Consider the following 26,448-nt stretch of genomic DNA (forward strand, 5'->3'; position numbering starts at 1 on the left):
CGGTGTGGTGCACAGAACTGCACACACTACACCTCCTCTGGCTGAACTGACATTTTAAACAGTTCCATCCTAACATCAGTAAGGTCCTCATGACTCAGCACTAGTGTCCCTACCTCTAGACTCGGAAGCCCGGGTTCAAGTCCCTCCTGCTTCAGAGTGTGTAATAACATCCCTGAACAGGTTGGTTGAAAAATATCTAGCACTTAAGTTTCAAATGTATGTTCTAGATTAAGCCAACAGAGAGACTGACTTTCCTTGATCAGTTTAAACACCTCAATGGATTCATGTGAAGCTGCATAAATCTAGGAGATGCAGTCTGGTCCCCACTGCCTGTGTTCTGTAATAATATTACAATTCCCCATTCTGTTATGTGGTCCACTGCTGGAAATATTGATTGTGACTTGATTATCACCCTACTGTAGGAAGGTGAGCATATGATTGATGCTGGGCACTATGCTGCAAAGGAGATTGAACCCCGGATGAAGCAAATTCAGAAATTGTGGAATGAACTGCTGGAGAACTGCCAGGATAAGAGATCCAAGCTGGTCGATGCACACAAGGTACTGAAACGTCATCACTCTCACTGTGAGTGTTCGCATTGTGATTATTATATAAGCTCTCCACTGACCTCACAGCAGTGAAGGAAGGAGGGACTGCAGATGCAGGAGATCAGAGTCAACAGTGTAGTGCTGGAAAAATACAGCAGGTCAGACAGCATCTGAGGAGCAGGAGACTCGATGTTTCGAGCATAAGCCCTTCATCAGGAAGGGCTTATGGACGGGGGGAAGATAGCGGGAGTTTGATAGGTAGATGGAGGTGGGTGGGGGTGGAGAAAGATGATCGGTCGGAGAGGTGGGTGGAGCAGATAGGTGGGAAGGAAGATGGACAGGTCAAGAGGGCGGTGTGGAGTTGGAGACTTGGAACTGGGATAATGTGGGGGAAGGGGAAATGAGGAAACTGGTGAAATCCACATTGATCTCGTGTAGTTGCAGTCTCCCAAGAAGATGAGGCGTTCTTCCTCCAGGCATTGGACGGTCAGGGTTTGGTGATGGAGGAGGCCCAGGACCTGCGTGTTCTTGATGGAGTGGGAGGGGGAGTTAGAGTGTTCTGCCACAGGGCGGTGGAGTTGGTGGATGCAAGTGTCCCAGAGATGTTCTCTGAAACAGTTGGCCTCCTGTCTTCCCGATGTAGAGGAGACCACATCAGGTACAATAGATACAGTAGATGACGTGTGTGGAAGTACAGGTAAATCTGTGTTGGATATGGAAGGCTCCTTGGGGCCTTGGATGGAGGTGAGGGGGAGGTGTGGGTGCAGGTTTTGCACTTCTTGCGGTGGCAGGGGAAAGTGCCAGGAGTGGGGTGTGGGCTGGCGTGGGATGTAGATCTGATGAGGGAGTCACGGAGGGAATGGTCTCTCTGAAACACCAATAGGTGTGGGAAGGGAAATATATACCTAGTGGTGGGGTCTGTTTATAAGTGGCTCCATCAAACCAGCAAAGGCACAGTGGTCATTTGGCACCAAGTCGCAGACATCTCCTCCTTAGCTGAACAAGTCCTCACCCTCAACATATTTTCTTTCCAATCCTCCCACTTCCTCCAAACCAAGGGATAGCCATGGACACCCACATGGGCCCCTTTGTTGGGTATGTGGAACAGTCCACCTTCCGCATCTACATTAATATCATTCCTCAACTTTTCCTCTGCTACATCGATGAATTGTATCAATGCTACCTGATTCTACCACCAGGAGGTTGAACAGTTCATCAAATTCACCAACACCTTCCACCCTGACCTCAAATTCACCTGGACACCACCCTCCCCTTCCTGGACCTCTCCACCTCCATTTCCAGCGACCGACTAACCACGGATATCTACTACAAACCCACTGATTGTCACAGCTACCTGGACTACACCTCATCCCACCCTGCCTCTTGTAAAAATGCCATCCCCTATTCCCAATCCTCCGCTGCACCTGCTCCCAGGAGGACCAATTCCATCATAGAACATCCCAGATGGCCTCCCTCTTCAAAATTGCAATTTCCCCTCCCATGTGGTCGACAATGCCCTCCAACACATCTCCTTCTCTTCCCGCACCTCCGCCCTCGAACTACACCCCTTCAATTGCAACAAGGACAGAGCGCCCCTGGTCCTCGCCTTCCACCCCACCAACCTCTGGATGTATCCCATCATCCTCCACCACCTACAATTAGACCCTACCATCTAGGGATATATTTCCCTCCCCACCAATATCTGCATTTCAGAGAGACAATTCCTTGTCAGATCCACACACCACCACCGCCCTCCCCCCCCCCCCCCCCCCCCCCCCCCCACCAGCTCTCACCCCACTCCCGGACCTTTCCCTGCCAACGCAAGAAGTGCAAAACCACATCTCCCCCTCACCTCCATCCAAGGCCCCCAAGGATCCTTCCACATCTGACAGAAATTTACCTGTACCTCCACCAATGTCGTGTACTGTATCCGTTGCACCCGATGTGGTCTTCTCTACATTGGGGAGACAGGATGCCAACTTGCAAATCATTTCACAGAACATCTCTGGGACACCTGCACCAACCAACCCCACCACCCCGTGGCCAAACAGTTTACCTCCCATTCCCACTGCTCCAAGAACATGCAGGTCCTGGGCCTCCTCCACACCAAACCCCAATGCTTGGAGGAAGAACAGCTCGTCTTCCAACTTGGGACCCTGCAACCACATGGGATCAATGTGGATTTCACCAGTTTTCTCGTTTCCACACCGCTCCCCCCCCCCCCCCCCCCCCACATTATCCCAGTTCCAAGCCTCCAACTCTGCACTGCCCTCCTGACCTGTCCATCTTCCTTCCCACCTATCCGCTCCACCCTCCTCTCCAACCTATCACCTTTTCTCTCCCACCTTCATCTACCAATCGCATTCCCAACTACCTTCACCCCCAGCCCCACCTCCCTCCCATTTATCTCTTAGCCCTCCTGGCCCCGCAAGCATCATTCCCGATGACGGGCTTATGCCCAAAATATCAAATCACTTGCTCCTCAGATGCTGCCTGACCTGCTGTGTTTTTCCAGCACTACACTCTTGACTCTGCCCTCACAGCAATGTCCAAGACGCTGCCTCTGACTGTACTTTGCTGCCACCTGCACTGTGGCCCAGAAAAACCACTTCTGACATATGTCGATAAAGAGTATTGGCAGAATACTGGACCAAGAGGGCGTCAGGTCAGAGCTCAGTCCCATGCTGGTGTATTTGTCGGGAGCAGTCACTGTCCCATTACCTTCCACATAACTCCCTGCTCAGTATGTACTTCAGAAAGCCCACCAACTGCTATGTGCTTTGTAAAAATAGGATCCCAGCTAGTGAAAGGCCAGCTTTTGAAAAGGTATAATAAATGTTATGTATCGTGCATGATGTTTCTGAAAATCAGATGTCAGACCACCTGCCTCATAAACAGCACAGCCACTGGTTTCAGGGCAAGGTGAGGTGAGGTGAGGGTGGGGTGAGGGTGAGGGAGGGTGAGGGTGAGGGAGGGTGAGGGTGAGGGAGGGTGAGGTGAGGTGACAGTGAGATGAGGATGAGGTAAGGTAGGGTGAGGGTAAGGTGGGGAAAGGTGAAGATGAAGGAGGGTATGCATGAGGGAGCGTGGGTTGGGGGGAGGTGAGAGTGAGGTGAGGGAAGGTGAGATGAGGTGACAGTGAGGTGAAGACGAGTGTGGGGGGTGAGGGTGTGAGTGTGGGGGTGAGAGGGTAAGGGTGAGGGTGTGAGTGGGGCAGGGGGAGGTACTGAGGGCGTGAGGGGATGGGGGTGAGAGTGTGGGGGGTGAGGGTGAAGATGTGTGTGGGGGGTGAGGGTGAGGATGTGAATGTGGGGCGGGGGGTAGGTGGTGAGGGTGAGTGTGGGGCGGAGGGAAGGTAGTGAAGGTGTGAATGTGGGGCAGGGGGAGGTAGTGAAGGCGTAAGGGGATGGGGGTGTGAGTGGGTGAGGGTGAAGGTGTGTGTGGGGAGTGAGGGTGAGGATGAGGATGTGAATGTGGGGCAGGGGGGAGGAGGTGAGGGCGTGAGGGGATGGGGGGGATAAGGGTGAAGGTATGAGTGTGGGAGGGTGAGGGTGTGAGTGTGGGGTGTGTGCGGGTGTGAGTGCTGCAGGGAGAGGCAGTGCCCATGGTGTGGGTATTAACCACCTTGTTGTGTGTGACCGAGACAGGCTCTGAACTTCCAGCGGAGTATTGACGATGTAGAGAACTGGCTCAGTGAGGTGGAGAAGCAGTTGGAGCAGGCCGGGCAGCCGACTGACCTGGTATCTGTGAAAAACCTCCTGAACGAGCAGCAAGACCTTGAAGAGGACATCAACAGTTATGTGGAGCGGATGCAGTCTCTGCTGGATCAGTCTGAGGAGTTTGTCAGGGACAACCACTTCTTGGCTGAGGAAATTCGGGTCAGGGTCAGCGATATACTCCAAAGGTAAATCGCTCACACTCGATCTGAGCCCTGCCAACCTGGAATACTCTGTCCCAGTGTAGCCCCACTGCCTTGAGTGCCTGGGTTGTCCTTCCCTCCCAGAGTACAACCCAGGCTTTCGTTCTTTCATTCGTTCTTGGAGCCAAGTGATTAATTTGCCCTGGATTCTGTATATTTTCCAGAACAGTCGTTTCCTCCTGTTTGCCACAGCATTGAGTTACCATTCCTGAGACTTACTTCCAGCATGTGTGAAAAGTTAGCAATCTACTTAATGTTGATAATGTCCCTTTGTCCTCCACGGTCAGATTCCTTTGTCATCGCCAAGTATCCTTTCACTCTTTTTTTTAAAGTTTTGCTCAAATGATGTGCTCAAACTATTTCATTTTGATTGTGTCCCTTTGAGTCTCTGTATTCTCCTTGAGCCCCACAGAGAGAAAGAGATTGCAGCATTGCTCCTCCACACTGTCCTCTTGTCATCCCTGCTTCCTTCATCCCACCATTAGCAGCCCTTCGTTCAGCTCCCCAGGCTGTAGAAATTCCCCTGTCCTTCACAAACCAGTCCATCTCTAAGATGCTCCTTAAAAACAAACTCTTTAACCCATCTCAGTATCTCCGACTGTGATCTGGTGTCATATTTGGTTCGGCACTGCCTCTTCAGAGTACCTTGAGATGTTTTAATTTGTCGATGGTACTATATAAATGCAATTGTCATTTACTTTCTGCCCATTGTATCTCTGTATTCCCATCATCACTGTAGGTTCCAGGTTGGAGTCATAGAGCATGGAAACAGTCAGTCTAATTTGTCCACGCTGACCAGATATCCTGAATCAATCTAGTCCTATTTGCCAGCACCCGGTCCATATCCCTCCAAACCCTTCCTATTCATCTACCCATCCAGGTGCCTTTTTAATGCTGTAATTGTACCAGCCTCCACCACTTCCTCTGGCAGCTCATTCCATACATACACCACCCTCTGGGTGAAAAGGTTGCCCCTTTGATCCATTTAAATCTTTCCCCTCTCACCTTGAACCTACGCCTTCTAGTTTAGGACTCCCCCACCTTGGGGAAAAGCTGTTCACCCTTTCTTCAGGATTTGTGCTTCCCAATGACCTTCCTTTTCTTCAGATTTGCTCTGAAGCTCAGTTTTCCCATAGCTCACCAAAGGCTGGGCAGGGAGGGGGTGGGGGGGCGGGAGGTGTGGTTGCGGGAGGATTCAGATTCAGATTCAGAGGGGAGCCTCATGCACAATAAGAGGACAACCCACCACCACCCACCCCCGCACTGCGTCCCGCGCCAACTATGTCTGGTGTATTTGGGCTGCCTCACAATGCCAGGGACCCAGGTTAGATTCCAGCCTCGGGCAACTGTCTGTGTGGAGTTTGCACATTCTCCCCACGTCTGCATGAGTTTCCTCCAGGTGCTCCAGTTTCCTCCCACAGTCCAAAGACATGCAGGTCAGGTGTATTGACCATGCTAAATTGCCCATAGTGTCCAGGGATATGTAGGCTAGGTCGATTAGACAGGGATAAATATAGAATACGGGAATGGGTCAGTTACTCTTTGGAGGGTGGGGCGGTTTATTGGGCCAAATGGCCTGTTTCCACACTATAGGGTTTGAATTGCTGTTGGGAGAGCCTATGGTTTCTGTGCTGACACTGAACGTGTGTTGCTCAGGTACCAGGCACTGCGAGATCCCATCAAGGAGAGGCGCCGGGTCCTGGAGGACAGTGCCCGCCTCTACCAGCTGTTTCGGGACCTCGATGTTGCCCAGGCCTGGGTCCAAGAGAAACTGCTGCTGGCCACAGCCAAGGATGTCGGGCACTCACTGACCGCAGTCCAGAGCCTGCACAACAAACATCAGGTGAGGGGTCGGAGAGCAGGCTCAACACCAGGGTGGGGGATACCAAGAAGGTGAGGGTCAGTCCTGAGATTGGGGCAGGGGGCTATCAATCTCAGGTCACGAGTGGAAGGGTCGGTCTCGGGACAATGGGAGAGGGATCAGTCTCGGGACGAGGTAGGGGATGGGTCGGTCCCAGGACGATGGGGAGAAGGGCCAGTCTTGGGACAAGGGAGAGGAGGGCCAGTCTCAGGACGAGGAGGGGGATGGGTCAGTCTCGGGACGATGGGGAGAAGGGTCAGTCTCGGGACGAGACGGGGGATGGGCCAGTCTCAGGTCAGGCGTCTGAGTCAGATGATGAAGTTCTGAGTCGTATTGGATTGACCTCCGTGTGCAGGCTTTGGAGAATGAGATCCGTAATCACGATTCCCTGATTGAGCCGGTGATGGAGTGTGGACAGAGTCTGGTAAAGGCTGGGCACTTTGCTGCTCGCGAAATTTCCAAGCGACTGTGGGAGCTGCAGGATGCAGTGGAGCTGCTGAAGGAAGAGGCAGAGAAGAGGGGTTCAGCACTGAGAGAGCAGCATGTCATCCAGCTTTTCCTCTCAGAGGTACGTACTTGGTTATATCCCTGACAACCCCATCTGCTTTGTCCTGCCATCACCAAGACCCTCGTGTGGGTGTCTGTGACCGATCAGTCAGTGACCAGGGTTAGCTGTCTGAGTATGAGTGTAGGACAGGCAGCCGATCTATCTATCCGCCTACCCTTCACTCCCCCTCAGCACGCTGACCTGGTGCAAGGCTGCAGCAGTCCTGCCCCTCCATTGGCTTGGCCCCTCTGCTTGTTGGCACTTCCCTTTATTCTCAGGCACAGTGACGCAGGCACTGATCAAGCCAGTCGGGGCCAAGTAAGAACTTCCATTTTCTACAGAGGTCAGAAGAGGAAGGGGTATTGATAATTGAGTCTATGTCACTAGATGTCGGAAAACGTGCGTGAGGCAGCAGCCAACTTGCAATGAGTGTGCCTTAAGTGTGTGTCTGTGTATGTGAATAAGTGTCCATCTGTCTGAGTGCGTCTCCTTATGTGCATATCTATATGCCTGTGTGTGTATGACTGTATTTTTGTCTGTACTTGAGTGTCTGGATGTCTGCTTGTCTGTATTGGTATGGGTCTTTCTATGTAGTCTGTATGCATGTCTGTCTGTGTTTGCGTCTGTCTGTATGTCACTCTGTGTAATGTATGTGTGTTTGTGTTCATGTCTTTCCATGTCACTGGTCTGTGTTTTTCTGTATGTGTCTATGTGACTATGTAGGTGTGTCTGGTTGTGGTCTATCAGTCTGTGTGTGTGTCCGGGGTGGGGGGGTGTCAAGGTGTGGATGTATCTGTGTGTCTGTCTGTCTGTCTGTCTGTGTCCAGGTGGGCATCTGTGGGTGGGTGTGTCAGGGCGAGTGGGGGTGGGTGTGTCAGGGCGTACGTGGGTGGATATGTCAGGGTGTGTGTGAGTAGGTGTGTCAGGGCATGTGTGGGTGGGTCTGTCAGGGCGTGTGTGAGTAGGTGTGTCAGGGCGCGTGCGGATGGGTGTGTCAGGATGGGTACGGGTGAGTGTGTCAGGGCGTGTGCAGCTGGGTGGGTCAGGGCGTGTGCAGATGGGTGGATCAGGGTGTATGTGGGTGGGTCAGGGCATGTGTGGGTGTGAGAGATGGTCTGAATCAGCAAGTACAGTGCTCTCGCTCACTGCTGTCTCTGCTCACTGACAGCTGCTAGAAACTGAGCTCTGGTTGAAGGACAGGAAACTACAGTTGGAGAGCTCCGACTACGGGAAGGACGAGGAATCCACGCAGGCTCTGCTTCGGAAGATGGAAAATATCGAACTGGATCTGGTCAGCTACAGCCCCAGGATGCTCAAACTGAGGGAAACTAGGAATAATCTTTCCAGCATCAGCCATCCTGACAGGTACACACCCCCAGATCAGGTACACACCCCCAGATCAGAACCAGGCAGGAAACCAATGGAGGAATAACCATGGAAGTTGCATCACGTCATTTGGCCCCTCAAGTCTGCTGTCCTACTCATGGCCAAAAATCCACATTGCCACCTCCAGATGACTGTTACCTTCCATATTAGACAAGAATTTCTCTACACTTGCTGAAGAATAATCAATAATCACAATTCATCCATTCTCTGGGGAAGAGAGTTCCAAAGTCTCCTAACCATTTGAGAGAGCAAGTGTCCTTCCTCATCTCTGTCTTCAATGGGAGACCCCCATTATTTTTAAACAATGAACCCTAATTCTAGTCTGTCCTACAAAGAGAAATATTCTTTTGCTATCACCCCTGTCAACTCCCCTTAGGATCCTTTATGTTTCAAAAAGATCACCCTGTCATTCTAAATCCAATGGGTGCTGGCCCATTCTGTCTGATCTTTCCTCATATCATGATTCCTTCAAACCAAGAGTCAGTTACATAGCAACATAGAAATAGGAGCAGGAGTAGGCCATTAAGCTCTTCGAGCCTGCATCACCATTCAATAAGATCATGGCTGACCACCCGATGTTAGTATTCCATTTCCGGTTTCTCCCCATACCCCTTGATGCCTTTAGCTGCAAAGGTCGCGCCCAGCTCCCTCTTGAATGTATCTAATGGACTGGTCCCAACAGCATCCTGTGATAAAGGGTGCCACAGGTTCACATCTTTCTGAGTGAAGAGGTTGTTCCTCATCTCAGTCCTGAATGACTTACCCCTTATTCTTAGACTATTAGTTGAGTAAAGCTTCTCTGGACAGCTTCTAAAGCATTTACATTTTTATCTTAAATATTGGGCGGCACAGTGGCTAGCACTGCTGCCTCACAGTAGCAGGATCCCAGGTTCGATTCCAGCCTCGGGCGAGTGGAGTTTGCACATTGTCCCTGTGTCTACGTGGGTTTCCTCCAGGTGCTCTGGTTTCATTCCACAGTCCGAAGATGTGCAGATTAGGTGATTTGGCCATGCTAAATTGCCCGTAGTGTTAGGTGCATTAGTCAGAGGGAAATGGGTCTGGGTGGGTTGATCGTTGTGGGGGTCAGTGTGGACTGGTTGGGCCGAAGGGCTTGTTTCCACACTGTAGGGAATCTAATCTAATAAGGAGTCCAAATTTGCACAGAGTGCTCCAGATGTGGCCTCAGCAATACTCTACAACTTCAGCAAAACATTCCTACTTTTATGTTCCATTCCCTTGCATTCTATTTCACGTTCCGAGTCACTTTCTGCACCTGGATGCTAACTGAGCGATTCCTGCAACAGGCCACGCAAATCCCTGTGCATCTCAGAGTCTGCTGTCATTCCTATTTAATTAATGTGCTGTTTATGTTTCTTCTTCTTCTCACCAAAGTGGGCAACAGGTGGAGGATGTACTATGTGTGCCTCACCCAATTGAGAGATGGAAGAGAAGGTATTGAGGGTGTTTATAATCCACACCTCATGTCCTGAGTGAGAGACAAGTGTGATAGTGAGAAACCATTTAGCAGCCTGTTTTCCCCTGTCCAGTGGAAACTGCTACATTTCACTGTAATTATTTGACTGTAATTATTTGAATACTGCAAGGATTAGTACACTGCTGTCAAATATTTACAATCAATATGAATATCAGACTGGGTCTCTTCAAATACCATAGTGAGATGCTACCTAACAGACATCTTTACAATCCTGAAAGGTTTTGATGGAATGGATGCAGAGAGAATGCATCCTCTGGTGGAGGAAAGAAATTAGAGGCCACCAGTATAGGATAATCACTGTGAGACTGAACGTAAGATTCAGAAGAAACCTCCTCGCCAAAGGAGTAGTGGGAATGTAGAACTTATAAGGACTGGTTGAAGTGAACAATAAAAAATGCATTTAAGGGGAAACTAAATAAGCAGATGGTGAAGGGGGATGAGGGGGTAGCAGTGCATGGGGAGTCAAGACACTGTGGAGAAATGTCAGTAACATTTACAGCAGGATGGTTACTGTACGGTAAATGTGGGTGATACTAACACCGGGCTATTACTGTACGGTAAATGTCGGTAATACTTACACCGGGCTGGTTCCTGTACTGTAAATGTGGGTGATATTTACACCGGGTTGGTTACTGTACGGTAAATGTCGGTGATATTGACACCGGGCTGATTCATGTACAGTAAATGTGGGTGATATTTACACCGGGCTGGTTACTGTACAGTAAATGTGGGTGATACTAACACCGGGCTATTACTGTACGGTAAATGTCGGTGATATTTACACCGGGCTGGTTCCTGTACGGTAAATGTGGGTGATAATAACACCGGGCTGGTTCCTGTACGGTAAATGTGGGTGATATTTACACCGAGCTGGTTCCTGTACGGTAAATGTGGGTGATATTTACACCGGGCGGTTCCTGTAGGTTAAATGTCGGTGATATTTACACCGAGCTGGTTCCTGTACGGTAAATGTGGGTGATATTTACACCGGGCTGGTTCCTGTACGGTAAGTGTCGATGATGTTTACACGGGGCTGGTTCCTGTACGGTAAATGTCAGTGGTATTTACACCGGGCTGGTTACTGTACTGTAAATGTTGGTGATATTTACACCGGGCTGGTTACTGTACGGTAAATGTCGGTGATATTGACACCGGACTAATTCCTGTACGGTAAATGTGGGTGATACTAACACCAGGCTATTACTGTACAGTAAATGTCAGTAATATTTACACCGGGCTAGTTACTGTACAGTAAATGTGGGTGATATTTACACCGGGCTGGTTACTGTACGGTAAGTGTCGATGATGTTTACATGGGGCTGGTTCCTGTACGGTAAATGTCAGTGGTATTTACACCGGGCTGGTTACTGTACTGTAAATGTTGGTGATATTTACACCGGGCTGGTTACTGTACGGTAAATGTCGGTGATATTGACACCGGGCAGGTTCTTGTACGGTAAATATCGGTGATATTTACACCGGGCTGGTACCTATACGGTAAATGTGGGTGATATTTACACTGGGCTGGTTCCTGTACAGTAAATGTGGGTGATATTTACACCGGGCTGGTTACTGTACAGTAAATGTCGGTCATATTTACACCGGGCTGGTTCCTGTACGGTAAATATCGGTGATATTTACACCAGACTGATACCTGTATAGTAAATGTGGGTGATACTAACACCGGGCTATTACTGTACAGTAAATGTCAGTGATATTTACAGCAGGCTGGTTACTGTACGGTAAATGTCAGTGATATTTACACCAGGCTGGTTACTGTACGGTAAATGTCGGTGGTATTTACACCGGGCTGGTTACTGTACTGTAAATGTGGGTAATATTTACACTGGGCTGGTTCCTGTACGGTAAATGTCGGTGATATTTACACTGGGCTGGTTCCTGTACGGTAAATGTCGGTGATACTTACACCGGACTGATTCCTGTACGGTAAATGTGGGTGATACTAACACCAGGCTATTACTGTACGGTAAATGTCGGTAATATTTACACCGGGCTAGTTACTGTACAGTAAATGTCGGTGATATTGACACCGGGCTGATTCCTGTACAGTAAATGTTGGTGATATTCACACCGGGCTGGTTCCTGTACGGTAAATGTCGGTGATATTTACACCGAGCAGGTTCTTGTACGGTAAATATCGGTGATATTTACACTTGGCTGGTACCTGTACGGTAAATGTTGGTGATATTTACACCGGGCTGGTTCTTGTACGGTAAATGTCGGTGATAATAACACCGGGCTAGTTCCTGTACAGTAAATGTGGGTGATATTTACACCGGGCTGGTTCCTGTACGGTAAATATCTGTGATATTTACACCGGACTGATTCCTGTATGGTAAATGTGGGTAATACTAACACCAGGCTATTACTGTACAGTAAACGACAGTGATATTTACAGCAGGCTGGTTACTGTACAGTAAATGTCGGTGATTTTTACACCAGACTGGTTACTGTACGGTAAATGTCAGTGATATTTACACCAGACTGGTTACTGTACGGTAAATGTCGGTGATATTTACACCGGGCTGGTTCCTGTACGGTAAATTGTGGTGATATTTACACCGGGCTATTACTGTACAGTAAATGTCTGTGATATTTACACCAGGCTGGTTACTGTACGGTAAATGTCAGTGATATTTACACCAGGCTGGTTACTGTACAGTAAATGTCGGTCATACTTACACCGGGCTGTTTCCTGTACAGTAAATGTGGGTGATATTTACACCGGGCTGGTTCCTGTACAGTAAATGTCGGTGATATTTACACCGGGTTGGTTACTGTACGGTAAATGTCAATGATGTTTACATGGGGCTGGTTCCTGTACAGTAAATGTCGGTGATATTTACACCGGGCTAGTACCTGTACAGTAAATGTCGGTGATATGTACACCGGGCTGGTTACTGTACAGTAAATGTCAGTGATATTTACACCGGGCTGGTTACTGTACGGTAAATGTCGGTGATATTTACACCGGGCTGGTTCCTGTACGGTAAATGTTGGTGATATTTACACCGGGCTGGTTACTGTACAGTAAATGTCTGTGATATTTACACCAGGCTGGTTACTGTACGGTAAATGTCAGTGATATTTACACCAGGCTGGTTACTGTACAGTAAATGTCGGTCATACTTACACCGGGCTGTTTCCTGTACAGTAAATGTGGGTGATATTTACACCGGGCTGGTTCCTGTACAGTAAATGTCGGTGATATTTACACCGGGCTAGTACCTGTACAGTAAATGTTGGTGATATGTACACCGGGCTGGTTACTGTACAGTAAATGTCAGTGATATTTACACCGGGCTGGTTACTGTACGGTAAATGTCGGTGATATTTACACCGGGCTGGTTCCTGTACGGTAAATTGTGGTGATATTTACACCGGGCTGGTTCCTGTACAGTAAATGTCGGTGATATTTACACCGGGCTGGTTCCTGTACGGTAAATGTCGATGATGAGTACACCGGGCTGGTTCCTGTACGGTAAATGTCGGTGATATTTACACCGGGCTGGTTCCTGTACGGTAAATGTCGGTGATATTTACACCGGGCTAGTACCTGTACAGTAAATGTTGGTGATATGTACACCGGGCTGGTTACTGTACGGTAAATGTCGGTGATAATAACACCGGGCTGGTTCCTGTACAGCAAATGTGGGTGATATTTACACCGCGCTGGTTCCTGTACGGTAAATGTCGGTGATAATAACACCGGGCTGGTTCCTGTACAGTAAATGTCAGTGATATTTACACCGGGCTGGTTCCTGTATGGTAAATGTCGGTGATATTTACACCGGGCTGGTTCCTGTACGGTAAATTGTGGTGATATTTACACCGGGCTGGTTCCTGTACGGTAAATGTCGTTGATATTTACACCGGGCTGGTTACTGTACGGTAAATGTCGGTGATATTTACACTGGGCTGGTACCTGTACAGTAAATGTTGGTGATATTTACACCGGGCTGGTTCCTGTACAGTGAATATACGGATATATTTCAGGTTTCTGGTGTTTCCATTTCCCTTACAGAGAGTCCATGTTGAAGAAGCATCTGGAAGTGGAATCAGAGTATGATTTGCTCCTGAAGTTAGCAGAGAGTGTACAGAAAAAACTGGAAGACCGATATCAGCTGTACCAGTTTGAGCAGGAGGTCCAGGAAATGACTACATGGCTGGCCAGTCGACAACGTCTCGCCGATTCCCAGGATTACGGGCAAGATCTGGAGGATGTGGAGGTAAAATGTGGAACACGCTGTAACTCTGCTCGACAGCAGCCCTGGGCACAGGCCAACAGAGGCCGCGGTGCTCAATATTTTCAGCTACTTTTACTGAATTCACCAGCACCATACTGTCTCACAGCAACGTTCATCAAATTCTCAGTGTACCGCTCCTGTGTTAGAATGAGTCTCCCAATACTCACTCCCCAGGGCAGTGCTGCAGAAATGCTAACCCCCTCAGAAGGACCCGTAGCATGAGACGCAATCTTTTTACCAATTCAAGGGGAGTGAATGGGTGTTGTTGCAAGGGGGAAAATTGGCAGAACAGATTTTTCAAGAAAGATTAGAAGATGAAGAGGATCCCACCATGAGGACCCCTTGAAGCATGGAGCATGTTGATGGCATGGGGGTTTGGGTAAGGAATTATCAAGGCAGAGAGGAATGTACAAAACAAGAGCCGGGCAATGCAATTTAATATTCGAGTGGACAACACTGAAAAAGAGGCAGAAGGAGGTGAGATTGTCTCCGAGAGAAAGGGAGGAGAGACTGGGACTGAGAGTAGGGGAGAGAGAGAGAGAGAGAGACTGGGACTGTGAGCACAGGGAGAGAGAGAGAGACTGGGACTGTGAGCACAGGGAGAGAGAGAGAGACTGAGACTGAGAGCAGTGGAGAGAGAGAGACTGGGACTGAGAGCAGGGGAGAGAGACAGAGAGACTGGGGCTGAAAGCAGGGGAGAGAGAGAGAGACTGGGACGGAGCGGGGGGGGAGAGAGACGGGGACTGAGAGCAGGAGGGGAGAGAGACAGAGAGACTTGGACTATGAGCGGGGAAGAGAGAGAGACCGGGACTATGAGCACAGGGAGAGAGAGAGACTGGGACTGTGAGCACAGGGAGAGAGAGAGACTGGGACTGTGAGCACAGGGAGAGAGAGAGAGACTGGGACTGTGAGCATGGAGAGAGAGAGAGAGAGAGAGAGACTGGGACTCTGAGCACAGGGAGAGAGAGAGAGACTGGGATTGAGAGCGGGGGGAGAGAGGGAGAGACTGGGACTGAGAGCAGGGGAGAGAGAGAGAGACTGGGACTGAGAGCAGGGGAGAGAGAGACTGGGATTGAGAGCGGGGGGAGAGAGGGAGAGACTGGGACTGAGAGCTGGGGGGAGATTGAGACTGGGACTGTGAGCAGGGTGAGAGAGAGCGAGAGACAGGGACTGTGAGCAGGGTGAGAGAGAGAGAGAGACAGGGACTGTGAGCAGGGTGAGAGAGAGAGAGACTGGGACTGTGAGCAGGGGGAGAGAGAGAGAGACTGGGACTGTGAGCAGGGAGAGAGAGAGACTGGGACTGTGAGCAGGGGGAGAGAGAGAGAGACTGGGACTGTGAGCAGGGAGAGAGAGAGACTGGGACTGTGAGCAGGGGGAGAGAGAGAGAGACTGGGACTGTGAGCAGGGAGAGAGAGAGAGACTGGGACTGTGAGCAGGGGGAGAGAGAGAGAGACTGGGACTGTGAGCAGGGGGAGAGAGAGAGAGACTGGGACTGTGAGCAGGGGGAGAGAGAGAGAGAGAGAGACTGGGACTCTGAGCACAGGGAGAGAGAGAGAGACTGGGATTGAGAGCGGGGGGAGAGAGGGAGAGACTGGGACTGAGAGCAGGGGAGAGAGAGAGAGACTGGGACTGAGAGCAGGGGAGAGAGAGACTGGGATTGAGAGCGGGGGGAGAGAGGGAGAGACTGGGACTGAGAGCTGGGGGGAGATTGAGACTGGGACTGTGAGCAGGGTGAGAGAGAGCGAGAGACAGGGACTGTGAGCAGGGTGAGAGAGAGAGAGAGACAGGGACTGTGAGCATGGAGAGAGAGAGACTGGGACTGTGAGCAGGGAGAGAGAGAGACTGGGACTGTGAGCAGGGGGAGAGAGAGAGAGACTGGGACTGTGAGCAGGGGGAGAGAGAGAGAGAGACTGGGACTGTGAGCAGGGGGAGAGAGAGAGAGACTGGGACTGTGAGCAGGGGGAGAGAGAGAGAGACTGGGACTGTGAGCAGGGGGAGAGAGAGAGAGACTGGGACTGTGAGCAGGGGGAGAGAGAGAGAGACTGGGACTGTGAGCAGGGGGAGAGAGAGAGAGAGAGAGACTGGGATTGTGAGCAGGGGGAGAGAGAGAGAGAGAGACTGGGACTGTGAGCAGGGGTAGAGAGAGAGAGAGACTGGGACTGTGAGCAGGGGGAGAGAGTCTGGGACTATAACTTTTCTGGAATTTGTTGACGTCTCAGTAACATATTGGGGGGAATTAATCTCTCCATGCCCCACATGTCATGAACACTACATGTGAGAACAGCAGTTGAAAATTAGGTTTATTGCATTGGGATGTAGTGGTGGCATTATGTGAGTGATCCTGATGCTGATATACCTGAGACAGAAACAGCTACAGCCAGTGCAGGAGGTGCGAAAGCAGGGGTGTGAGTTTGAAGCCTGGCTGGTGTCTGTGTGAAGAGTGTGTGGCCAGGCTGACTGATCCTCTGCCCTGTCTGTTGTCGCTGAGCTATCTGTGCTCCCCACACCCACAGGTACTGCAGAAGAAGTTTGAGAACTTGGAGCAGGAGCTGAGCACCCTGGGCCAGAACAAGATGTCCACCTTTCACAATATGGTAAAGACACTGAAGAAGCAGTCTCACAGCTTCCTGTCAGAAATCATGGATCAGGCCAATACCATCACCCAGCAGTGGCACAAACTTCAACAAGCTATCAGGAACCGGGCCGAGGTGAGGGCCAGCAGGCACTTGGTGGGGGGTGGAGGTGTTTGACAAGGAGGGGGTGTGCTCAGTCTGGCCAAGGGGGAGCCAGTGATCTACCTCCCATCGGTCTGTCCGATTAAACTCACTCATTTATCCCAGCCTAGTCCACTGTTAAAATTGTGCCCAATCCCAGTAAGTTCATTGGAGACCCTTTGGCCAGTGTCTCGGAGGGGCCTGTGGGCCTCCAGGCAGCTGGGTCAAAATGGTCCCTGGTCATTAAAGAAAACAGTGTGATACTGTTTTCAGGAGAACAGCAGTCCTGGCCAATGATCATCTCTCAAGTGCTGCCGCTGAAACAGTTTATCTTGTTTATGGGATCTGACTGTGCACAAATTGGGTGACAACATTGCAAACTCCCTTTAGTGTTGCATTACACTCTGGGAAGTTCTAAGGTTCTGGCAGGGACCATGTAAGTAGTTTCTACACAGTGGGAACCGCACTTCCCAGGTAACTAACCTGGAGCATTTTAGTTACACAGTCCCACCCCCAACACCAGAGCAGCAGGCTATTTATTCACCAAGCAAGTTAGGGTAAACTAATCTCTGCTGGTCCATTTGTGAGTGGGAGGCATATCCGTCAGATGACCCTTGTGAGTGGTCCTTATGTGCAGGGACAGACTCTGTTCACCATCCAGCTGAAGGCTATTGAAGTTGTGGTCTGCAGCTCCCCTTGGTGGTAAATTGTGAGACTGCAGTTCCTGCAGTGTGCAAGTTACAGACACTGTCCCTGTCAGAACCTTAGAACATCCCAAAGTGCACTACAACCATTCGAGGGAGAATACAATGCCATCATCCAATTTGCATATAGTCAGATCCCAAAACAAGATAAACTTAGTGACAGTACTTGAGAGAGAGTTATTGGCCAGGACTGCTGCTCTTACTAAAACATTATCATAGGATCTTAGTAATCCACCCAAGAGGACAAACATACATACGTCTGGCTTAATGTTCCATCGAAAGACTGCAGACTCAAACATAGTCAATGCTGTTCCTATCAAATGAGGGTCAAGGGTCAGGGAAAGGACAGAAGTGATCATAGAAAATGCTGGAAGTAGTTGTTTGTTCCTTTCCAAAGCATGCGCTGTTGCTTTGTGGGCGATTTGTACCAAGCACAGGGATCGTGTTTGTGCGGTGGGGGACTGAGAGGAGGATTGAGTGACCAAATGATTAGGAAAACCACAAACCATGCTGTACATCCAATAAGTGCCAACCGTTCTGGAGGTGGGGAACAGACTGACAGAAACTCTAGTAAAAAGTGAGGTCTGCAGATGCTGGAGATCAGAGCTGAAAATGTGTTGCTGGTTAAAGCACAGCAGGTCAGGCAGCATCCAAGGAACAGGAAATTCGACGTTTCGGGCCAGAGCCCTTCATCAGGAATGTCAGACCTGACAGAAACTCTAACAGGGTTTCAAGGAGCAGCCCCTCAGACAGTGCGGGACTCCCTCATTGCTGCACTGGGGTATTGGCCTGCATCCTATCTCCTGCATCTGGCCTTGAACTGTTGACAGTCTGAGTGGTCCAGCACAAGTCAGGGAGGAGATTGGGGGGAGGGTGATTGTGAGGGTGCGAGCTGTGTGGGGTTATAGAGTCATAGAGATGTACAGCACGGAAACAGACCCTTCGGTCCAATCTATCCATGCCGACCAGATATCCCAACCCAATCTAGTCCCACCTGCCAGCACCCGGCCCATATCCCTCCAAACCCTTCCTATTCATATACCCATCGAAATGCCTCTTAAATGTTGCAATTGTACCAGCCTCCACCACATCCTCTATCAGCTCATTCCATACACGTACTACCCTCTGCGTGAAAAAGTTGCCCCTTAGGTCTCTTTTATATCTTTCCCCATCTCACCCTAAACCTATGCCCTCTAGTTCTGGACCCCCCGACCCCAGGGAAAAGACTTTGTCTATTTATCCTATCCATTCCCCTCATAATTTTGTAAATCTCTATAAGGGCACTCCTCAGACTCCGACGCCCCAGGGAAAACAGCCCCAACCTGTTCAGCCTCTCCCTGAAGCTCAGAACCTCCAACCCTGGCAACATCTTTGCAAATCTTTTCTGAACCCTTTCAGGTTTCACAACATCTTTCCGATAGGAAGGAGACCAGAATTGCATGCAATATTCCAACAGTGGCCTAACCGATGTCCTGTACAACCGCAACATGACCTCCCAACTCCTGTACTTAATACTCTGACCAATAAAGGAAAGCATACCAAACGCCGCTTTCACTATCCTATCTACCTGCGACTCCACTTTTAAGGAGCTATGAACCTGCACTCCAAGATCTCTTTGTTCAGCAACACTCCCCAGGACCTTACCATTAAGTGTATTAGTTTACTTTCCAAAAATGCAGCACCTCGCATTTATTTGAATTAAACTCCATTTGCCACCTCTCAGCCCATTGGCCCATCTGGTCCAGATCCCGTTGTAATCTGAGGTAACCCTCTTCGCTGTCCATTACACCTCCAATTTTGGTGTCATCTGCAAACTTACTAACTGTACCTCTTATGCTCACATCCAAATCATTGATGTAAATGACAAAAGGTAGAGGACCCAGCACCGATCCTTGTGGCACACCACTGGTCACAGGCCTCCAGTCTGAAAAACAACCCTCCACCACCACCCTCTGTCTTCTACCTTTAAGCCAGTTCTGTATCCAAATGGCTAGTTCTCCCTGTATTCCATGAGATCTAACTTTGCTCACCAGTCTCCCATGGGGAACCTTGTCAAAAGTCTCATTGAAGTCCATATAGATCACATCTACTGTTCTGCCCTCATCAATCCTCTTTGTTACTTCCTGAAAAAACTCAATCAAGTTTGTGAGACACGATTTCCCACGCACAAAGCCATGTTGACTATCCCAAATCAGTCCTTGCCTTTCCAAATACATGTACATCCTGTCCCTCAGAATTTCCTCCAACAACTTGCCCACCACCGAGGTCAGGCTCACTGGTCTATAGTTCCCTGGCTTGTCTTTATCGTCCTTCTTAAACAGTGGCACCACGGTTGCCAACCTCCAGTCTTCCGGCAGCTCACCTGTGACTATCGAGGTTGGGGTTGTTCTGTTTGTGGTGGGGTTATTCATGCTGCAGGCAGCAAGTGGGGAAATGTGTCTGCAGAATGGAAGCTGCTGTCAGTCTAACTGAGCCTGTACCCCCATGATAGAATCTGAGGGCAGCACAACAGGTACACCGATTCGACTATGATGTGTCTGAGCTGAAGGCCTGGATTCAGGAGAAAGATGGCGCACTGGGCAATGACCACTACGGCCACGATTTAAACCAGGTGCAGACGCTGCTAAGGCAACATGAAGGTCTCGAGGTAAACCACATCGCCTCCCAATATTGCAAGTGTACCTACTCCATGAAGGGCATTGGGGCTGGGGCAGCAAAGTCCCTGGGGGAGAGGAAGATCACGCCCCTTGGGGTCCTTCCACCAATGGGGCCACTCCCCTGGGGGATCATTCCACCAATGGGACCACTCTTTGGGGGATCATTCCACCAATGGGGTCACTCCCCTGGGGGATCATTCCACCAATGGGGTCACTCCCCTGCGGGTTCATTCCACCAATGGGGCCACTCCCCTGAGGATTCATTCCATCAATGGGGTCACTCTGTTTGGGACATTCCACCAATGGAGCTACTCCCCTTGGGTTCATTCCACCAATAGGGCTCACTCCCTGGAGGCTCATTCCACCAATGGAGTTAGGACCTTCATCAGTGGGACACTTGGCTGTAGGGGCACTCTGCTATGGTTGGAGGAGGGTTGGTGCGTTATCCTGTGTGGAGGCAACACAGTTATTCTGCTGGGAGGGGCCTACTCCCCCTCAAGAATGTGGGAAGGGACTGCCACGGCATAGAGGGTGGGGGCGGTGGTATGGTGGTGAGTGGGCCTTCATCGGGGTGGCACATTCCCAGAGGGACGCAGTCTCCAAGGCTGGATGGAAATTCCCAACAAAATTCAGGTTCAGTATCCCTGCATAGGCGATTCCACTCAGAATGGCAATATGTATGAAGCAGCTGTTACCTTTCAATAAGAAGTAAATGTGCCTCACGCTGGAAAATTACGGCTTCTTATAATGTTCTGTGTTAAGTAATATGATTTCCAGCAGAGACAGGCTGTGTCACTGGGCTGGTTACGAATTCGGACTGATACAGACGATAATTATTTTCCTTGCAGAGGGAGCTGGGAGCCATAAACCGAGAAGTTGACCGTATTGGCGGAGAAGCCCGGATGCTGGGTATAGCGTATCCACACGTCAAGGGCAACCTGCAGGAAAGGCTGGAGGAGGTGGCCGAGTGCTGGGATAACCTGTACCGGAAAGCCGGAGAGTGCAAGGAGAGGCTGCTGCAGGCTGAGCAAGTGCAGGCTTATGTGAGCGACTGTCGGGTTTTCCTGTAAGTGAGAGCTGGGGCCTTGGACGGTGTTGGGGGCACTTCACTGACTGTACCAAACTGAAAGTTAACAGGAGCTAGCAGTGTCGACAACTCCGCCTGGACAATTTCCTGGGCACTTCATCAGTTAATCTCCTCCTGCCATGCACCCTAATTTCCATCATTAGTACATCTTGTCGGCACGCTGTCTTTGGACAGTCAGTTACAAAGACAGACTCAATAGCAAATTTAATTTATCTTTGATGCTCAGTGGAGCCAACATTTATCCCAGTCTGCAGTGAGTAGTGTCCCTGCCTCTGACCCAGAAGCCGAATACCCCTCGGGACTTGCTGGCCAAAGAGTATGTGTTCTCCAGTGCAGTCAAACAAGTTGCAACTCATTCCAACATACCCCAGTAGCAGATGGTAAGAATGGGAGGAATTCCTGGTCGGTCAGGTGATTGAAAGAAAACTGGAGTTTCTCCCATCTCGCTCCATACACAGAACATCAAACATTACAGCACAGTACAGGCCCTTCAGCCCTCGATGTTGTGCTGACCTGTGACACCGATCTGAAGCCCATCTAACCTACACTATTCCATTATTATCCATGCGCCTATCCAATGCTATCCAATAACTCCACGCTATCTGCCTGAATTAAACTTCATTTGCCAAGGATCAGCCCAGCTTTGCTAGGATTTAGCAGGCGTAATCACAGCTGATCCAAGTAAACTTCAACACTATTGCCACCACAGTAATTTTTATACAACTCATAAAATAAAGTGTTCAAAGAGATTTCAATCTAATCACAGTTTGGTTTATTCTTTCAACATTTAAGTGTAATTTTTTTAAAGTATTCTGTGACTGGATGCGGACATTGCTGTTTGGGTCAGCATTTATGACCCATCCGTGGCGGCAGATTGCAGGTCCACATCCCATCGACTATGTTCACAAACATAAAGGGCTGACCTGAGGGTATCGCATTCCATGGAACTAAATCCCAGTAAAGATGGGCACCTCGGGTAGATACAGGGTTACTGAATCTCTGCAGTATTTCTAAAACATTTGCAACACACTTCTTATTTCCCTCCTGGTATTTTTGAATCACGGCTTTGTTTTCATCTGTTTTCTCCTTTAACATTAAGAATCCCCTGGATTCATTTTGAATGGATGTGAACTCCATGCTAGGAACACTGTTTGATGTTGTGTCAGCCTCCCACTATTAGAGGCCAGTGTGGAAGAAAGACGACAATCGAGTCACCACATTATCTTTCCATAGTCTGGAACTGAATTGTAATATAATTGACATATCGAGTCTGGTAACTCTTCATGCCTGCAGTTCTGATGAAGGGACATTGATCTCGAAACGTGAACTCTGCTTTCTTCCCACAGACCTGCTGAGTTTTGCCAGCAATTTCTGTTTTTTGTTTCAGATCCACAATTCTTTGTTTTATTGCAATATAATGGATACTGCTTGACTTTTTTTAATAAGCTGTACATGTTCAATAATGTGCCAATTTAGCCCATTTAGTGCCTTCTGTTGACACCACCCCACCCCACTCCAACCATGCACAATCCTTTTTTTTTCACTGCATTCTTCTGCCTGAGGCTGCAGTGGCTCAGTGGTTAGCACTGCTACCTCACAGCGCCAGGCACCCGGATTTGATCCCAGCCTCAGCCAACTGTCTGTGTGGAGTTTGCACATTTTCCCCGTGTCTGTGTGGGTTTCCTCCAGGAGCTCCGGTTTCCTCCAGATCAAAGATGAGCAGGTTAGGTGGATTGGCCATGAGAAATACAGGGTAGGGGGTAGGTGGGTTTGAGTGAGATGCTCTTCGGAGGGTCGGTGTGGATTCAATGGGCCGAATGGCCTGCTTCTGTGATGTAGCGAGTCTGTGATTTTCCTGTTTCCACAGGGCCTGGATTAATGAGATGGACACACTACTGGACTCAGAGGAGCAGGCCAGGGGAATGCTGGGAATGGAGCAGCTCTGCAAACATCACGATGAGTATAAATGTGAGATAGACAAGCAAAGACCCAAATATGAAGAGCTGAGAAGTGTAGGAAACGAGCTGAGAGAGAACACACACGTCATGTCAGAAGAGGTAAAGGCCAGAAGGAAGCTCCCCTCTAGCTCCCTGAACTGAGGAGCCCAAACTGTAAACCCATAATCCCCTTAGATTTCACCGTGACCCCCCACAACTGAGATTACTGTGATCCCTGTAATCCGCTAGTCCTAAAATCATAGAGACCAAACTAAACATCACCCCCACCCCTCTGCCACTCATAAGGACCCTGTAACCCATTTCCACAACGCACACTCTCACACACACAATCTCTCTCACACATTCTCTCTCACAATCACATTCTCTCACACTTTGCCTCACACGCGCTGTCTCACGCGCGCTCTCACACGCGCTCCCACACATGCTGTCTCACACGCGCTCTCACACCTACTCTCACACACTCTCACACTGTCTCACACACTCTCTCACACTCATATTCTTCACATTCACACTCTCACACAGAAGTTTTCCTCCTCTCAAACACACACATAGACACAGACACACTTTGCTCAAGTGTTATGCATGTTGCCTCGGAACAGGTTGATGAGAAGTTGAACGAACTGTCTGAGAATATGGATGAGCTGGTGAAGAAGTGGGAGAGGCTGGAGGAGCTGTACCAGAAGGAGCTGTGGAAAGAGGCACAGCTCAGGGAACTCGAGCTGCTGGCTGCTTGGCTGAACTCCAAGGAGGGACTTGTAACAAGCAACAACTATGGGGTAAGACTTACCTCCAATTGGTTATTGCTGGCTCTTGCTGTTTCCCTGGATTGTGGCAGGAGGCAGTAAGTAGGCGACTGGAGGAAACTGGAACTAAGAGGAAGTTCCCTCAATCTGTGTGCGTTCCTTTGGCCAAGACTGCAAATTGCTCTGATTCAGCTGTTCACACAAAAACCAGTGAAACTGAGCTGAGCCAGGCCAGGCCTGAACCCATGGGCTTAACAATGGACCCACAAGCATCACGTTGGAGCTGAGAGCTTACAACTCTCAGGAAAGACTGAACATTGCAGGGCCTGTCCACCAAAGAGAGGGCTGTAGACTGGCACAAGAGAGGTCTTTCAAGTGACACTTGACAGACTAATGAATAAATGTTCCAATTGTGGGGAATGCCAATACTTGGGACAGTTACATCCTAAATAAATCCTACACAGAATTCAATGGCTGTATCTTGTAACTGGGAAGGTGACTGTAAGTGGAAGTTTACAACTTAACCTGCCACCAGCGTCTGGATTAGAGTGGTGCTAGAAAAGCACAGCAGTTCAGGTAGCATCCGAGGAGCAGGAAAATCAACGTTTCAGGCAAAAGCCCTTCATCAGGAATACAGGCAGGGAGCCTCCAGGGTGGAGGGATAAGTGAGAGGGGGTGGGGAGAAAGTAGCATAGAGTAGAGACTCACTGAGATTCTTGTAGAGAGAGGAGGAAAACTTCTTCAAGGCAGGCAGACTTGCAAGAGGATTCGCTGTAGGGTAAAAATCAACTCTGTGTGTGTATCTGTGTGTCAGAGCGTATAGTGCAGTGGGGGCCACCAGCTGTCCCTTGAGCCATCAGCTGTCCCTTGAGCCATCTCCCTTCAGCACTGACTTTCTCATCTCCTCTCTCAGGATTCTGTCGACGAAGTGGAAGACTTGATCAAGAAGCAGGAGGACTTTGAGAAGATGCTGGCAGTTCAGAATGAGAAGATTGGCCAGTTGGAGAATACAGTAAAGGTCAGGCGTACAGCATAGCTTCAGTTGAAACCCGTATCTCATCCTGGCGATGGGCGAGAGTGCTGTTGTTAACTGTGTGCCGAACATACAGGGAGACGAGTCTTCGTCTTATCATCTGTACTGTCAGGCAGTTTGGTAACAGATGGAGTTGTGTAATTTCAGACTGTTCTTTGACTGGTTTTAGGGAGAAGGATTCCGAGCGGAGACGAGTGTGAAGGAGAGAGAACGCAAGGTGGCCCGTGTTCCCTCCCTGAAGAGAAGAGGATCCGATAAGAAGCCGGCGCCATTGAAGATCAGTGAAAAACGCAGATCAGACCTTGGGAGGTCCCCGAAATCCTGGACCAAAGAGACAATTGTAAGCCCAGCCCCAAAGACCCCAACAACACCAGACCTGTTCTTCTCTCCAGTCAGAAGGGCTATCCAGAGAGGTCCAGACACTGCAGAGGACAGGAGACGGTCTTTTGTCCAATCACCTTTGTCACCAAAGTCCTCCAGCCTTCACAGTCCTGAAGCAGTGAGGGCTTTGAATTCAAGGGCTGTCTCACTGCCATCCAAACTACTCGCCCAGCTCTCGTCCAGCGAGGGGCAAGATCCAACCTCCCTGGCTCAAGGTGGCATCAGCACTGAGGCAGCTATAGCCCAAAGCCCTCCAACTTCTGCCGATTCCTCCCAAGGAGAGCTTCATCCAGAACAGGCCACAGCACCAACTGACAGGTGCCAGTTGGACCCTGCGACCAGCCCATTGGAGATACAGGGGCCTACTGGCCCTGGGGACGCAGAGCTGTTATCACTCACTGAGGCTCAGCAGAGTCCTCAGCCATTGAACTCAACAGCAGCACCGACGAGTGAAAAGGTAGGAACTCAGCATTCCCTTTGACGTTTTGGTCGATGGGATGTTTGGCATTAACTTCTGAGACGTTGTTGCTTCCCTCCCTGCTGTCTGTCTCTCTCTGGCACTCTATATCTCTCTGGGGTAGATTATTATCTAAGCAATAATCTGGTAGGGCAGTCTGCCTGCCCTTTATATAAAACCTGCTTGATTTTTTTTATTATAATTAAACTCCTTGTACTTATGTCTCTATCTCCCTGTCTACACCTTCTGCTGGTCTACGTAAACCTCTACCTTTCTTTCTCTCTCTCTCTCTCTCTCTCCCCATATTTCTGTGCCTTTCTTTCATAGAATCCTTACAGTGTAGAAACAGGCCATTTGGCCCAAGTCCACACTGACCCTCCAAAGAGTATCCCACCCAGACCCATTCCCCTATTACTCTACATTTTCCCTGACTAACGCACCTAACCTACACACTATGGGTAATTTAGCATGGCCAATCCACCTGACCTGCACATTTTTGGACTGTTGGAGGAAACCGGAGCACTTGGAGGAAACCCACGCAGACACAGGGAGAACGTGCAAACTCCACACAGACAGTTGTCCAAGGCTGGAATCGAACCAGTGCCGCCCCATTTCCTTAGTCCTTGCCATTACTTTTCCCTGTGATTCTTTCTAATCTATGCTTCTACCTCTGACCTACCCCCACCTCCC

At 49.6% G+C, this 26,448-nt stretch overlaps 1 protein-coding gene across 1 annotated transcript in view; it reads left to right on the forward strand.

Moving 5' to 3' along the window:
- Nucleotides 1-26,448, forward strand: part of sptbn5 (spectrin, beta, non-erythrocytic 5) — a 191,233-nt gene that overhangs the window by 164,095 nt on the left and 690 nt on the right. Inside the window, exons 51-63 of the mRNA XM_060828644.1 lie at nt 423-560; nt 4,196-4,452; nt 6,124-6,310; nt 6,684-6,896; nt 8,044-8,240; nt 13,802-14,006; nt 16,538-16,732; nt 19,934-20,089; nt 20,948-21,165; nt 23,054-23,243; nt 23,744-23,920; nt 24,801-24,905; nt 25,090-25,758. Of these exons, the coding sequence (XP_060684627.1) occupies nt 423-560; nt 4,196-4,452; nt 6,124-6,310; nt 6,684-6,896; nt 8,044-8,240; nt 13,802-14,006; nt 16,538-16,732; nt 19,934-20,089; nt 20,948-21,165; nt 23,054-23,243; nt 23,744-23,920; nt 24,801-24,905; nt 25,090-25,758 (2,907 nt within the window). The remainder of the gene's footprint in view (nt 1-422; nt 561-4,195; nt 4,453-6,123; nt 6,311-6,683; nt 6,897-8,043; nt 8,241-13,801; nt 14,007-16,537; nt 16,733-19,933; nt 20,090-20,947; nt 21,166-23,053; nt 23,244-23,743; nt 23,921-24,800; nt 24,906-25,089; nt 25,759-26,448) is intronic.

The sequence above is a fragment of the Hemiscyllium ocellatum genome, chromosome 8 (assembly GCF_020745735.1).
Source record: "Hemiscyllium ocellatum isolate sHemOce1 chromosome 8, sHemOce1.pat.X.cur, whole genome shotgun sequence".
In the NCBI taxonomy this organism is placed as follows: domain Eukaryota; kingdom Metazoa; phylum Chordata; class Chondrichthyes; order Orectolobiformes; family Hemiscylliidae; genus Hemiscyllium; species Hemiscyllium ocellatum.